We start from the raw sequence: 14,908 nt of genomic DNA, 5'->3' as shown, positions 1-14,908 counted from the left end.
CATTTAGTACTTCACCCAAGGTGCCATACTGCATGTGACAGCCGATATGAAAGTTGCTGCCTCGATGTTTAGTGTGGTGGTGTCACTGTCAAGTCCAATCTTGCTCCCCTCAACAATCCATTTTAACAAAAAAAATCACTGCATATCAGTTAACATTCCCGACTGTCCTATTCCTTCCCATACTAATTGCTGTTCAGTTTAGTTTAATTTAATTTAGTTTTGTTTAGTTTAGAGATACAGCGTGGAAACAGCCTCTTCGGCCCACCGAGTCCGCGCCGACCAGTGATCCCCGCACACTTGCACTGACCTGCACACACTAGGGGCAATTTTACAATTTTACCAAGCCAATTAACCTACAACGCTCTATGTCTTCGAAGGAAACTGGAGCACCCGGAGAAAACCCACGCGGTTAGGGGATGAACGTACAAACTCTGCACAGACAGCACCTGTCTGGGTCTCTGGCGTTGTAAGGCAGCACCTCTACTGTTGTGCCTCCGTGCTGCTCAAATGTTTGCTGTCTTGTAAGATCAGTCAGCAGAGCACCAACCCTCAAATCAAAATCAAAGTCTTTATGACTTCATACGATTTATTTTCCAGATCGGATTATGGAAAAAACAATGAGATTGATGCTGGGAATCAAATTGGTAAATTGCATCCTCATGGAAATGGAACTCTAGTGCAGACATGTAAAATATCCTCCTTCAAAGTCTCATTACACTTTATGACCAGGACAAATGTTGTGTTGCAGCATGATTTAGCGTTTACACCTGCTCAGAAATTAGCATTGTCGTATAGCCTCTGAGACAAGTTTATGCAAAATTACGGGATGCAAGCAGCATATTAAGATGCACATGGTGAGTGCATGAAAATACTGAGCCTGTCACAGATGTGCTCACTGTGTCAAATCATTTGGCCACGTTTAACGAAACTCGTAGCGGCGTTCAGGTAAACGGTGAATTCCGATCGTTTCACTTTGTTTAGTTTTAGTTTTGAGGCACAGCGCGGAAACAAGCCCCTCCGCCCACCCTGACCGCGCCGGCCAGCGATCCCCGCGCACTGAACCTATCTAACTGACTTTGCCTTTGTTGAATCTATCTAACTGACTGCAGAGAATTGCCCGCGTGCGTGACTCTAAAAGCCGCCTGTTGGTTTTGCAGCCGTGCATCTGTTTGGCCTGACATGGCAGCTGCAGCCGGTCCACGGACAACTCTACGAGAACGGGGGAAGCAAATCTTTCACTGGGCTGGAAAACCTGGATATCACCTCTTCGACCCAGGGTGGAAAAGGCTCAGACAAAGATGACATGAAAGACAAAGGAGGTCTCGGAGGTAGCAGCGCGCCTAATGAATGTTAAAAACGATGGGCTTAACACCCCTGGTTAACTTTACTGATCTGAAGATACTCTGATATGTTTAGTGGGGTTTAATGCTATTTATAATGCTATTAAGGAAACACTGTGTGTGTATCATGCAACCCTGTTTGCTATTTAGTTGAGGCATAGACAATATTAAGACAACATAGGCATAAACAATATTAATATATATATCGTGTGTCAGGGGTTATGGGGAGAAGACAGGAGAATGGGGTTGCGAGGGAGAGATAGATCAGCCATGGTTGAATGGTGGAGTAGACATGATGGGCCGAATGGCCTAATTCTGCTCCTATAACATGAACATACGAATAAGAGCCACAGTTAGTTAATTTTTAACAAAGTAGCTCAACTTTTTTAAATATTTTCTATCTCTTTAAGAGAGCCAACATTTAAAATATATTTGGACAGGTACAAGGATAAGATAGGTTTAGAGGATTATAGGCCAAACGCAGGCAGGTGGGACTACTTACAGATGGGGCATCTTGGTTGGCATGGTCAAGTTGGGCCAAAGGGCCTGCTTCCACGCTGTACGACTCCATGCCTCTGTCCCAAATACTGTTTAGATTATAATACAGATACTAACAGGAAGAGGTAGGGGAGGAAAATCTGACACAAGTCATCTCATAAAACTTAGATTAGGCAGTGTTTAATGGACCAAGGAATTGCAACTGTCATAAGGTGATTTAAGGAATAAGGGTACAACTAATCTGCTTAGTCAAATAAGCATTTGTATCATCTGCTTCCTGTATAGGTGCAATGGTAAGTTATGGTTTCACTGCAATAACATCACATTAGACAGTCAACTCAGGTCATAGTTAGAACATGATACACCAAGCATAGAGTGCCTGACTAATTATAGTGTGTGGATTGTCATGTAAAGTGAACCATGCGCTCTTTGGGTGATTTTCTTCAGTGGCAGGTCCATGAATGAACACAGACTGAGATACAATGCTGACTCAAAAGGTAAACATAGAAACATAGAAATTAGGTGCAGGAGTAGGCCATTCGGCCCTTCGAGCCTGCACCGCCATTCAATATGATCATGGCTGATCATCCAACTCAGTATCCCGTACCTGCCTTCTCTCCATACCCCCTGATCCCCTTAGCCACAAGGGCCACATATAACTCCCTCTTAAACATAGCCAATGAACTGGCCTCAACTACCCTCTGTGGCAGAATGGCAGGAGAAGATGGTATGGTGGCACAAGGGTGTGGTATGGGGTAAAGTTGCAACCTGACAGCACCAGAGACCCGGGTTCGATCCTGAACATATCCATAGGTACACAAAAATGCTGGAGAAACTCAGCGGGCGCAGCAGCATCTACGGAGCGAAGGAAATAGGCAACGTTTCGTCCCGAAACATTGCCTATTTCCTTCGCTCCATAGATGCTGCTGCACCCGCTGAGTTTCTCCAGCATTTTTGTGTACCTTCGATTTTCCAGCATCTGCAGTTCCTTCTTAAACACTGACCATATCCATGCCTGGGAGGCAGTGCAATGAAGCGTCATTAAATGGATTTCTGGATCGAAAGGGCCCTTCAAGGAGGAAAATGCAAATAATAAGTTGATTAGGAAGGTGGAGGTGAGATAAAGGATCAGCAGCGATCATGTTCATCGATGCAGCTGACTTCAGGAACCTGTCACAGAGTCAGTGAGCCGCACAGCGTGGAACTACGCTCTTCAGACCAACTTGCCCACACCGAAGTCACGGCACCAGGCGCAAGAGGGCTCCGCCCGAGCCGGCTGCCTGCCCCTTTTCCGGGGTTACGTCCGTGCCCGGGTGGTGTTAGAGAGGGGCTACGCACTGTCCACGGGCGTCCCGGGGGATTTCCGGGAACGCTGGGATTGAATGCATCCTTGACAAGGAGTTGAAGATAGTTGTATAATAGTTCATCTTTTGTCGTGTATTATGGTGGTGAGTTTTGTTTTGTTTTTTACTGTACTGTATATATTATTTTAATATTTGAATAAAGATTTTTGACATAAGGAAAAAAAATGTGCCCACACCGACCAAGATGCCCCATCAACACTGGTCCCACCTGCCTGTGTGTAGCCCATGTCCATCAATCCATGTCCTTCATCACAATATTCAATATTCTTACATTTCACATTTTAACCAGAGTATTTTTTATTCCAAACTGTGTGCAGATTATTAAGGGAGTTTATTATGAAGTATATCAGCCATCAAGATCTTTCCAGTCATTTCTACATCCACGTGATGGAATACTTGTGTTTAGTTTAGTGATACAGCGTTGAAAACAGGCCTTTCGGCCCACCGAGTCCACACTGACCAGCGATCCCCGCACATACGCTGGGGACAATGTTTACAGTTATACCAAGCCAATTAACAAAACAAACCTGTACGTCTTTGGAGTGTGGGAGGAAACCAAAGTTCTGGGTTTTCTGAAAACCCACGTGGTCTCGGGTGAGAACGTACAAACTCCGTACAGACAGCACCCGTAGCCAGGATCGAACCCGGGTCTCTGGCGCCGCAAGGCAGCAACTCTACCGCCATGCCACCCTGTCTGTTGCGTTGAAGATGACAGTACAACAGTGCAGAGGAAAAGCAGCCTCCTTGGTCGTTTATTTTAACGTTGTTTTCTGCACTCCATATACCGCACATCCTTGTGCCATAAACCTCTACTTGATTCTCTGTTGATTAACTTGCCCTGCTTTGTAGTACAGGAGCGACACAGTGGCGCAACGATAATACAGCGGCAGAGACCCGGGTTCGATCTCGACTACTGGTGCTGACGGCACGGAGTTTGTACGTTCTCCCCATGAACCGCATGGGCTTTCTCCGAGATCGTCAGTCTCCCCCCCCACACTCCAAAAACGTACAGGTTTTGCAGGTTAATTGGCTTAATGTAAATGTAAATTGTCCCCAGTGTGTGTAGGGTTGTGTTAATGTGCGGGGATCGCTGGTCGGCACGGACCCGGTGGGCCGAAGGGCCTGTTTCCGCGCTGAATCTCTATACTGAACTAATAATAAACTAAGCATAGTGATATTTAGCTACAACTGTGAATAAGCAAATAGACATGTATCATGTGCATGTAATGTACTCGGTAATTCAGTTTTAGTTTCCAAAAGTATTTATTTAATACGTTCAGGTTCTCAGTACTAAAAGGATTATCTCAGTGTTCAGAGGGGAATATTTGTTTCCGAGAAACCAGAGCCATCGACTCTTTCATTGACCTGAAATTTTATTTTGCTATTTAATAGGGCATGGTGCTTTAGAGTGGTAAAGAGATCTCTGTGGCTGAATCACATTCATTGACTGGGGATTGTGGTCTACGTTAGAAAGATGAGCAGTTTTGATACATCTTTAAACTTCAATGGACATTGCATTGAGCAATATATCATGGCAATCTAACGGCAGTGATGAAAGTAGGCATCTTCCCAGGGAAATGAAAAGTTTGACATTTGATAACTTGCTTTGAAATACTTGTCATTACAATGGCAAACATAACAGCCCTTCTCACCGAACACTGTCCAATCAAGCTCCTTGACTTTTGCACCTGTATCAGTCCTTGTGAAATGTATCCAGATATTTTTGTCGTATGAACATAACAGATCGGTACAAATGTATCAAAATATTCACTGCCAATACCCCCGAATGTTTTGTGCTAAGTCTGAGAGTAAACTCAGTTATTGACAGGATCAAACTCACGCAGATCAGGTACAAACAAGCACCCGTAGTCAGGATCGAACCCAGGTCTCTGATGCTGTAAGGGAGCAACACTACCGCTGCACCACTGTGCCGCCTATAACCCAATGTATATATATAACTTCAGCAAGCATTTAGTGGCAGACAACTATCTCTCCACTTCAACCCCGATCGTCATCCCTTGAAGACTTTGCATTTTGTAAAACCCCTCACATTTCTAATCCCCCGACTTCAGGGTACATGTATGAATTTGGGTGGGTTAAATGGCACCACAAGTATAGTTTACACCCCAGCGGTATGAACATTGACTTCTCCAAGTCCTTGCCTTCTCCCTCCTTCCCCTCCCCTTCCCCTTCCCAGCTCTCCCACTTTTTCTGCCTCTTCAATTTTTTTCTTCCGCTCCCCAGTACCAACCCCTCCCCCGACATAGCAAACCCGATATCAGTCTGAAGAAAGAAGGTCCTCGACCCGAAACGTCACCTATTCCTTCGCCCTCCATAGACTTTTTCTTGTCCCCCCCCCCCTCACCCGCTGAGTTCTCTCGACCCACGCATTCCTTTTGTCTGCCTTCGCTTTACAGTAATATCGCCACGTTGACGTCATCAACAATAGGGGGAGTTTTATTTATGGTATTTTCCCATTGTATGGTTTCCTTCAATGTAGGTGATACCACTCAACTGAAAAGACTGATTCAGGTACTGACTAATGGAATAGACTGCGATCCCAAAGCTTCCTCCATAGGAAGAATCGCAGCCTTTCCCTCATTGAAGGTGGAGTCGCAGGTAGATCGGGTGGTCAAAAAGGATCATGGCACATTGGCCTTCATCAGTCAGAGCATTGAGTATAGAAGTTGGGAGGTCATGTTGCAGTTGTATAAGACGTTGGTGAGGCCGCATTTAGAGTATTGTGTTCAGTTCTGGGCACCATGTTATCGGAAAGATGTTGTCAAGCTGGAAAGGGTACGAGGAGATTTCTGAGGATGTTGCCAGGACTTGAGCATCTAGGGAGCGGTTGAGTAGACTGGGACTATTCCTTGGAGCACAGGAAGATGAGAGGTGATTTTATAGAGGTGTATAAAATCATAAGAGAAATTGATCTGATAGATGCACAGAGTATTTGCCTAGATTAGGAGAATCGAGAACCAGAGGACATAGGTTGAAGGTGAAGAGGGTTAGACTTAATACAAATCTGAGGGCTAACATTTTCAAACAAAGGGTGGTGGGTGCAAGGAATGAGTTCCCAGAGGAGGAAGTTGAGGCAGGGACTATCACGACATTTACGAAACATTTAGACAGTTACACGGATAGGACAGGTTTGGAGGGATATCGGCCAAATGCAGGCAAGTGGGACTTGTGTAGATGGGTTAGGTTAGGTTGGTCAGTGTGGGCAAGTTGGGCCGAAGGGCCTGTATGAGTCCATGACTCAAATTGTTGCATCAGATTAATTCCAGGACTATATATTTCACAATTACATGATTAAATTAGCCTGGTGAAATCTCATGTGTCTTTTAATGCCTTCCACGCCGATTTAATTGAAGATTTCAGTTTGTCTCCAAGGCATAAGCACCTGTGAAGTATTTTGCTCCCTAAACAATTAAAGAGAGTTTACAACATCTGGACATGTGCAATTCGACAAAATTTCCTTCAGAAATCAACAGGCATCCGACGATTTAATCCGAGGTTGTGAGGCGATTTGAGAGTTTAATTGCTCTTTTTAAAACACTTTTTGGAACAAAATAGTGGTCTGAAATTTCCTTGCCTAATTTCAACCTTGTCACGCATTTGAAATATGAAAATTGCCCTCTCCTCTGTAACGAACGCTTTGCCAAAAGCAGGATTAACACACCTGTGATTATAAATAACTGCGTTATTTCTGCTAATTCACAAAGGATCTCAGCTTGTTTGTTTAAGCGATATGCACCTAAGACAGTAGTCTGGATGATTAAATTGCTTCTCTTTGGTTGCTGTCCATCCTGGGCACGATAATGGGAACACAGTGGGCACAAATGAAATGATCAAATGAAAATGGAAATATTCATGTTTCAGGGAAATAGTGAAGGACATAAAGGAAGTGATCTTAACTTTTACTAGAATGTTGCCCTGGGTTTCAGCAACTAAGTTACAGAGAAAGGTTGAACAAGTTAGGGCTTTATTCTTTGGAGCGCAGAAGGTTAAGGGGGGACTTGATAGAGGTTTTTTAAAATGATGAGAGGGATAGACAGAGTTGACGTGGAAAAGCTTTTCCCACTGAGAGTAGGGAAGATTCAAACAAGGGGACATGACATGAGAATTAAGGGACTGAAGTTTAGGGGTAACAGGAGGGGGGAACTTCTTTACTCAGAGAGGTGTAGCTGTGTGGAATGAGCTTCCAGTGAAGGTGGTGGAGGCAGGTTCGTTTTTATCATTTAAAAATAAATTGGATAGTTATATGGATGGGAAGGGAATGGAGGGTTATGGTCTGAGCGCAGGTATATGGGACTAGGGGAGATTATGTGTTCGGCACGGACTAGAAGGGTCGAGATGGCCTGTTTCCGTGCTGTAATTGTTATATGGTTATATGGTTAGCTTTAGTTTTGTCAAGTTTGGATAAAACAGCGCGGATACAAGCCCTTCAGCCCACCGAGCCCACGACTAGCCTGACCAGCGACCCCCGTGCACTAACACTATCCGACACACTAGGGACAATTTACAATTTGTACCTAAGCCAATTAACCTACCAACCTGTGCTTCTTTGGAATGTGGGAGGAAACCGGAGTTCCCGGAGAAAGCCCACGTGGGTCACGGGGAGAACGTACAAACTCCATACAGACATCACCCGTAGTCGGGAGCGAAACTATATCTCTGGCGCTGAAAAGCAGCAACTCTAGCCACTGCGCCACGGTGCTGTACTTGCGGGTTTAGAGAAAAGTTAATGCTCACGTAGATTCTCCCTGGAAAAAGTGAAGTGGCAACAAATCCATTAGTGGGGGTACATTATAATTAAAGCATCGAAACATAGAAAATAGGTGCAGGAGTAGGCCATTCGGCCCTTCGAGCCTGCACTGCCATTCAATATGATCATGGCTGATCATCCAACTCAGTATCCTGTACCTGCTTTCTCTCCATACCCCCTGATCCCTTTAGCAACAAGGGCCACATCTAACCCCCTCTTAAATATAGCCAATGAACTGGCCTCAACTACCTTCTGTGGCAGAGAATTCCAGAGATTCACCGTGTGAAAATAGTTTTTTTCATCTCGGTCCTAAAATATTTCCCCCTTATCCTTAAACTGTGACCCCTTGTTCTGGACTTCCCCAACATCGGGAGCAATCTTCCTGCATCTAGCCTGTCCAACCCCTTAAGAAATGTGTAAGTTTCTATAAGATCCCCCCTCAATCTTCTAAATTATAGCGAGTACAATTACAGCAGAAGCAAATTTCTTGATCAGGTGCTCGGGAGAGTAGAATTCAGAGAGTCACCTTTCTGTCCTCAGTCTCCTCCATTGTCAGGGTGATGCTAAACGCAAATTGGAGGAACAGCATCTCATATTCGCTTGGGCAGCTTACAGCCCAGTGGTATGAATATTGATTTCTCTAACTTCAGGTAGCCCCAGCATTCCCTCTCTCTCTATCAACCCTCCCCCACCAAAGTCGCACCAGCTTCTTGTTTTCATCCTACAAACAGCTAACAACGGCCTGTTTCCTTCACCACCGTAACTTTTTTGCATATCTTTTATTCGTTGTTCTTTATCTCTCCACATCATCGTCTATATCTCATGTTTCCCTTATCCCTCATCAGTCTGAAGAAGGTTCTCGACCCGAAACGTCACCCATTCCTTCTCTCCAGGGATGCTGCCTGTCCCGCTGAGTTACTCCAGCTTTTTGTGTCTATCTTTGGGAGATCAGATATGTGGAAGTTGTTTTAAAAGTACATGTTGACATGAATTCAAGACCGGCAAATTCAAATAGAACATAGAACATTGCTGTGTAGAAACGAACTGCAGATGCTGGTTTACACCGAAGATAGACACAAAATGCTGGAGTAACACACTGGGACAGACAGCATCTCTGGATGCTCCCAATCTTTCTCGCCATCTAAGAACAGAACTGCACAGGAATAAACTCTTTGGTCCACGATGCAGGATACCAAGTTAAAATAATCTCCTCCTCCTGTATGTAAGCTGTATCCAATGATAAAGTGAAGGCTGGCCTGTTTCGAGGACCTTGGTTGACGTGAGATGCAATAAATTTAGTCAAAAAAGCAAAAGGAAAACTATTTAAGATTCAAGAAGCCCATATCAGCCAAGGCGCGTCAGAAATATTAAGAAAGCAAGTAATAACTCAGACATCAATTCAGATCAAAATTCATTTAGGATTTTTTAATGGAGGAATTATGCAGGGTCTTAACTGTCCTTAATTGAACTGAGATAACTTTTTAGTATAACTTGTTACGCCGACCAGCGATCACCGCACACTTACACTAACCTCCAAACACTAGGGACAATTTACAATTATACCAAGCCATTTACTACAAACCTGCATATGTTTCGGAGTGTGGGAGGAAACCGGAGTTCCTAGAGAAAACCCACGCAGGTCACTGGGAGAACGTACAAACTCCGTCCAGTCAAGCACCCATAGTCGGGATTGAACCCACGTCTCTGGCGTTATAAGATAGCAACTCTACCGCTGTGCCACCGTGCCACCACATATGTGCCGCCAGTAAGCAAGGGCTTCCAGTAAGCATGTGGAATTGATCCTTGAATCATTACAAAGAAGGATGCAGAGCAGAGTCCATTCCTAAATAATGAAGTTGGACAAATAAGTGACCTGACTGTCGAAGAATATTACAATGCTAATCACATACACAACAAATTTAGATTATGAAAATTTGGCACCCGATGAACAATATTTGAATATTTCTGAAATCCAGAGGCTTATAAGAACTGCTGGTTGATGTAATGTTTTGAAAATCCAGAAACTTTAGCCATAACAAATTAATACCACATGAAAAATGATGAAACAATTCAAAACTATAAAGTTAATAAAAAGCAACTTAATCTTTCTTCCCATCACAGCTAGTCTTGTTTTTGCTGGATCAACATCAAGTCCAGCGACAGATGGGTTTGATGCAAGCACTTTTTAGTGTCAGTATAGTTTATTGTCTCCTGTACCGAGATACAGTGAAAAGCTTTTGTTGCGTGCTAACCAGCCAGCGGAAAGACAATTCTCCCCGTGACCACGTGCGTTTCCTCCCACACTCCCACTGTAGGTTATTTGGGTTTGTATAAGTATAAATTGTTCCTAATGTTAATGTGCTGGCATCGCTGGTCAGTGTGGACTCGGTGGGCCGAAGGGCCTGTTTCCGCGCTGTATCTCTAAAACAAAAACCCGATGACCACAAGCATCACAAAACCTTTTAAAGACATGGCTCTGCAGATAATGTAGAGAAGGTTGACACCTTCCACCATTCAATAGACTGGTCCCATGGTTTGGATAGCAGTAAATGCAAGCCCACTGTTTAAGAATGCAGGAAGAGAGGATATGGGGAGTTACAGGTCAATTAGCCTCAGTGGCAGGAAAAATGCCAGAACTGCATTAGGGAAATGCTGTACTTTAGACATTAGTCTAGGTCATTATTCTTTGGAGCACAGACGATTAAAGGGGGGACTTGATAGAGGTCTTTAAAATGATGAGAGGGATAGACAGCTGACGTGGATAAGCTTTTTCCATTGAGAGTAGGGAAGATTCAAACACGAGGACATGATTTGAGAATTAAGGGACAAAAGTTTAGGGGTAACATGAGGGGGAACCTCTTTACTCAGAGAGTGGTAGCTGTGTGGAATGAGCTTCTAGTGGAGGTGGTGGAGGCAGGTTCGTTTTTATCATTTAAAAATAAATTGGATAGGTATATGGACAGGAAAGGAATGGAGGGTTATGGCCTGAGTGCAGGTAGATGGGACTAGGTGTGAGTAAGTGTTCGGCACGGACTAGAAGGGCCGAGATGGCCTGTTTCTGTGCTGTAATTGTTATATGTTATATGGAAATGATAGCGGGGAAATTGGAGAATAATAATAGAATCTGATAAAATTAAAATTGCATTTAAGAAAGAAAAGTCAGGTGTGACAAATCCTCTAGAGTGTTTTAGAGTTTATAACTACAGTCGCTGAAGAGATAAGTTGCAACCAGTGAATGTTGTGTATTTGGACTTGCAGAAGGTTTAGTTCAGTTTAGAGATACAGCGTGGAAATAGCCCACCGTTGTCCTCGCCGGCCAGTGATCCCCACATATAAACGCTACCCTACACACACTAGGGACAATTTCCACTTATAGCAAACCAATTAACCTAAAAACCTGGATGCCTTTGGAGTGTGGGAGGAAACCGAAGAACTGGGAAAACCCACACGGTCAAGGGGAGAACGTGCAAACTCCATACAGACAAGCACCCATGGTTGTGATCGAACCTGGGTCTCCGGCGCTGCATGTGCTGTAAGGCAGCAACTCTACCACTATGCCATGGTGCCACCCTTCAATGAAGTGCCACAGAAGGCATCGTTAAACACATAGACACATAGGACAGGGGATAATAACAGGCCCTTCAGCCCAACCTGTCCATGATGCCTCATCTACACTAATCCCACCTGCCCGCATTTGGCCCATATCCCTCTCAATCTCTCCTATACATGTACCTGTCCAAATGTCTTTCACTCCGAACGTATGTCCATACAAACAGAGGAGGATGACAAAGTGAATCAGGAAATATAATAATTTGGCACGAAGCATTTTTTAAAAATGTGTGGAATGAGGATTTTTCTGCGGTAAACAGAGAATAAATATAAACTGGTCATTTTCAGGTTGGCAGATTTAAATTATCTACTATCCACCCCTAAACAGACCTGAATGTGTTTAGCTTCCGAGATGTAAAATGATTTGTCTTTTGAAACAGGAGCATTTAACCAATTATAGCTTAACAAGCAAGTGAATACTTACATGCTCACCATGTAACAAAGCAAAAACTGTCATGACATTTTAATGGCAGGAATGGTTCATAAATACCCATAATTCTGATTTAGTTTAGTTTAGTTTAGAGATACAATGCGGAAACAGGCCCTTCAACCCACCAAGTCCGTACCAACAAGCGAACCCATGCAATAACATTATCCTACACACACTAGGGACCATTCACAATTTTCACTGAAGCCAAATTAACTTACAAACCTGCATGTCTTTGGAGTGTGAGAGGAAACCGGAGCACCCGGAGAAAACCCACTCGGTGCAAACTCACTACAGACAGCGCCCGTAGTGCAGTGCAGCTGGGCAAGGCAACAGTATTCTCAGTTATAGATGCCAAAAGTTCATTCTGGCAGAATCTATAGATTACCCCATCTACCTAATGAACAAGTTCAGACCGCTATGTGAGTTGCACACTAACTAACAGGACCTGTGTCCAGGGTAGGGATGAAGATCTGGACTGAAATACATAAGGAATGTGCAACATGCATAATCTGTGGGGTGCAGGGAGGTTCTACTGCAGTTGTACAGGGTCTTGGTGAGACCACACCTGGAGTATTGTGTACAGTTTTGGTCTCCTAATCTGAGGATAGACATTCTTGCCATAGAGGGAGTACAGAGAAGGTTCACCAGACTGATTCCTGGGATGTCAGGACTGTCATATGAAGAAAGACTGGATAGGCTCGGCTTGTACTCGCTAGAATTTAGAAGATTGAGGGGGGATCTTATAGAAACTTACAAAATTCTTAAGGGATTGGACAGGCTAGATGCAGGGAGATTATTCCCGATGTTGGGGAAGTCCAGAACAAGGGGTCACAGTTTATGGATAAGAGGGAAGTCTTTTAGGACCGAGATGAGAAAATCATTTTTCACACAGAGAGTGGTGAATCTGTGGAATTCTCTGCCACAGAAGGTAGTTGAGGCCAGTTCATTGGCTATATTTAAGAGGGAGTTAGATGTGGCCCTTGTGGCTAAAGGGATCAGGGGGTATGGAGAGAAGGCATGGGATGAGATACTGAGTTGGATGATCAGCCATGATCATATTGAATGGCGGTGCAGGCTCGAAGGGCCGAATGGCCTACTCCTGCACCTATTTTCTATGTTTCTATAATCTGTCTTTACTATATATATATATATAGTAAAGACAGTTTAATCTACATCCTTCCTCTTAAGGAATTAATTGAACTATTGGTCCCACTGTACCAGACTAATCTATACGTAGTCAGGATCAAATCCATGTCCCTGGAGCTACAAGGCAGCAACTCTACCATTGTGCCGCTGAGCCACCCTTGAAACAGGCCCATCGAGTCTACGTCGACCATCTATTACCCAAACATTAGCTCCATCCTACACACTAGAGAACAATTTACAGAAGCCAATTAACCTACAAACCGGCACGTCTTTGGGATGTGTTTAAAGTGCTTGATTTCTGCAGGTTGTGCTCTGGAAACCTGCAAATTAGAATGCTTTGTGAAGGTGCAGGAAATCAGTAACAACGACTACGGAGTTCCACACGTAATTGTATATATGATGTATTCAAGAGAGAGTTAGATAGAGCTCTTAGGGCTAACGGAATCAAGGGATATGGGGAGAAAGCAGGAACGGGGCACTGATTGTGGATGATCAGCCATGATCACATTGAATGGCGGTGCTGGCTTGAAGGGCCGAATGGCCTACTCCTGCACCTATTTTCTATGTTTTTATATGCGTGCACCAGACATTGCTATCAGCTGCATGACGAGATAACTGTGAACGTGGATAGGTTTGTCATCATTCCAACTGCAAGTTGTAGACCAATGTTTCCATTGGCAACCTAGTTGATATCATTGGATATCATTCACTATTGTATGCTGAGCCAGTGCAGCATGAGAGATGAATATGGTAGTATTGGAATTCAGAGTTTTGGCTAGTTAATTTCATATAATCTCTCACCCTTTTCTGGACTATATCCAATCTGATCATGACAATTGTTTGGGTGGCAGCGGTAGAGTTGCTGCCTTACAGCGCTCGCAGCACCAGAGACCCGGGTTCGATCCTGGCCATGGGTGCTTGTCTGTACGGAGTTTATACATTCCCCCCTGCGACCTGCATGGGTTTTCTCTGAGAACTTCAGTTTCCTCCCACACACCAAAGGTGTACAGGTTTGTAGGTTAATTGGCTTGATATAAATGTAAAAAATTGTCCCGAGTGTAGGATAGTGTTATAGTGCGAGGATTGCTGCTGATAAATTAAATTGTTCTTAATAATAAACAAGAAAATGGTTCATCTCTGCCAATATTTTTTTCCGGGCATATGCTAAAATATATTAATTACGATAAATGTCACTTTTGAATCAGTTAAATATAAATCAGTTTTGGACACAATGTCATAGGAAGATTTACAAGGACATTGCTAGGATTCGATGGCCTGAGCTACAGGGAGAGGTTGAGTAGGTTGGGACTCTATTCCTTGGAGCGCAGGAAGATGAGGGGTGACCTTATAGAGGTGTACAAAATCATGAGAGGAATAGATTGGGGAAATGCACACAGTGCTTTGCCTAGAGTAGGTGAATTGAAAAAGAGAGGACATAGATTGAATGTGAGGGGGGGAGGAGATTTAATAGAAACCAGAGGGGTGACTTCTTTACACAAATGGTGGTGGGGGTAGTTGTTCCAGTTGCTAAGAGCGTTGTCTTACCGGGCTTCCAGCCGCCACCTTCCTCTGTCGCCCAGTAACCGACATCCTCTCCTCGCCCGCCCACCTTAGTTTCCCAGGTGAGTTCATGTGTAGGTGAATGTTAAACAAAGTTTACCAGTACTCTTAACAAGTAATCAACAAATATGGGTCAAATAATGGGGTGGTCAGTCTTTGGAATATTAGACCTAAGAGGGTGTCAATAACTCCA

At 43.9% G+C, this 14,908-nt stretch overlaps 1 protein-coding gene across 2 annotated transcripts in view; it reads left to right on the top strand.

Moving 5' to 3' along the window:
• tenm1 (teneurin transmembrane protein 1) overlaps window positions 1–14,908 on the top strand; it is a 1,787,780-nt gene that overhangs the window by 1,565,206 nt on the left and 207,666 nt on the right. For both annotated transcript variants that reach the window (XM_055643570.1, XM_055643571.1), the window contains one exon: window positions 1,158–1,328. In XM_055643570.1, coding sequence (XP_055499545.1) covers window positions 1,158–1,328 — 171 coding nt within the window. The remainder of the gene's footprint in view (window positions 1–1,157; window positions 1,329–14,908) is intronic.

Source organism: Leucoraja erinacea, chromosome 12, assembly GCF_028641065.1.
Source record: "Leucoraja erinacea ecotype New England chromosome 12, Leri_hhj_1, whole genome shotgun sequence".
In the NCBI taxonomy this organism is placed as follows: domain Eukaryota; kingdom Metazoa; phylum Chordata; class Chondrichthyes; order Rajiformes; family Rajidae; genus Leucoraja; species Leucoraja erinaceus.
The sequence above is the reverse complement of the archived record's forward strand: the minus strand, read 5'-3'. Positions and strand labels throughout refer to the sequence as shown.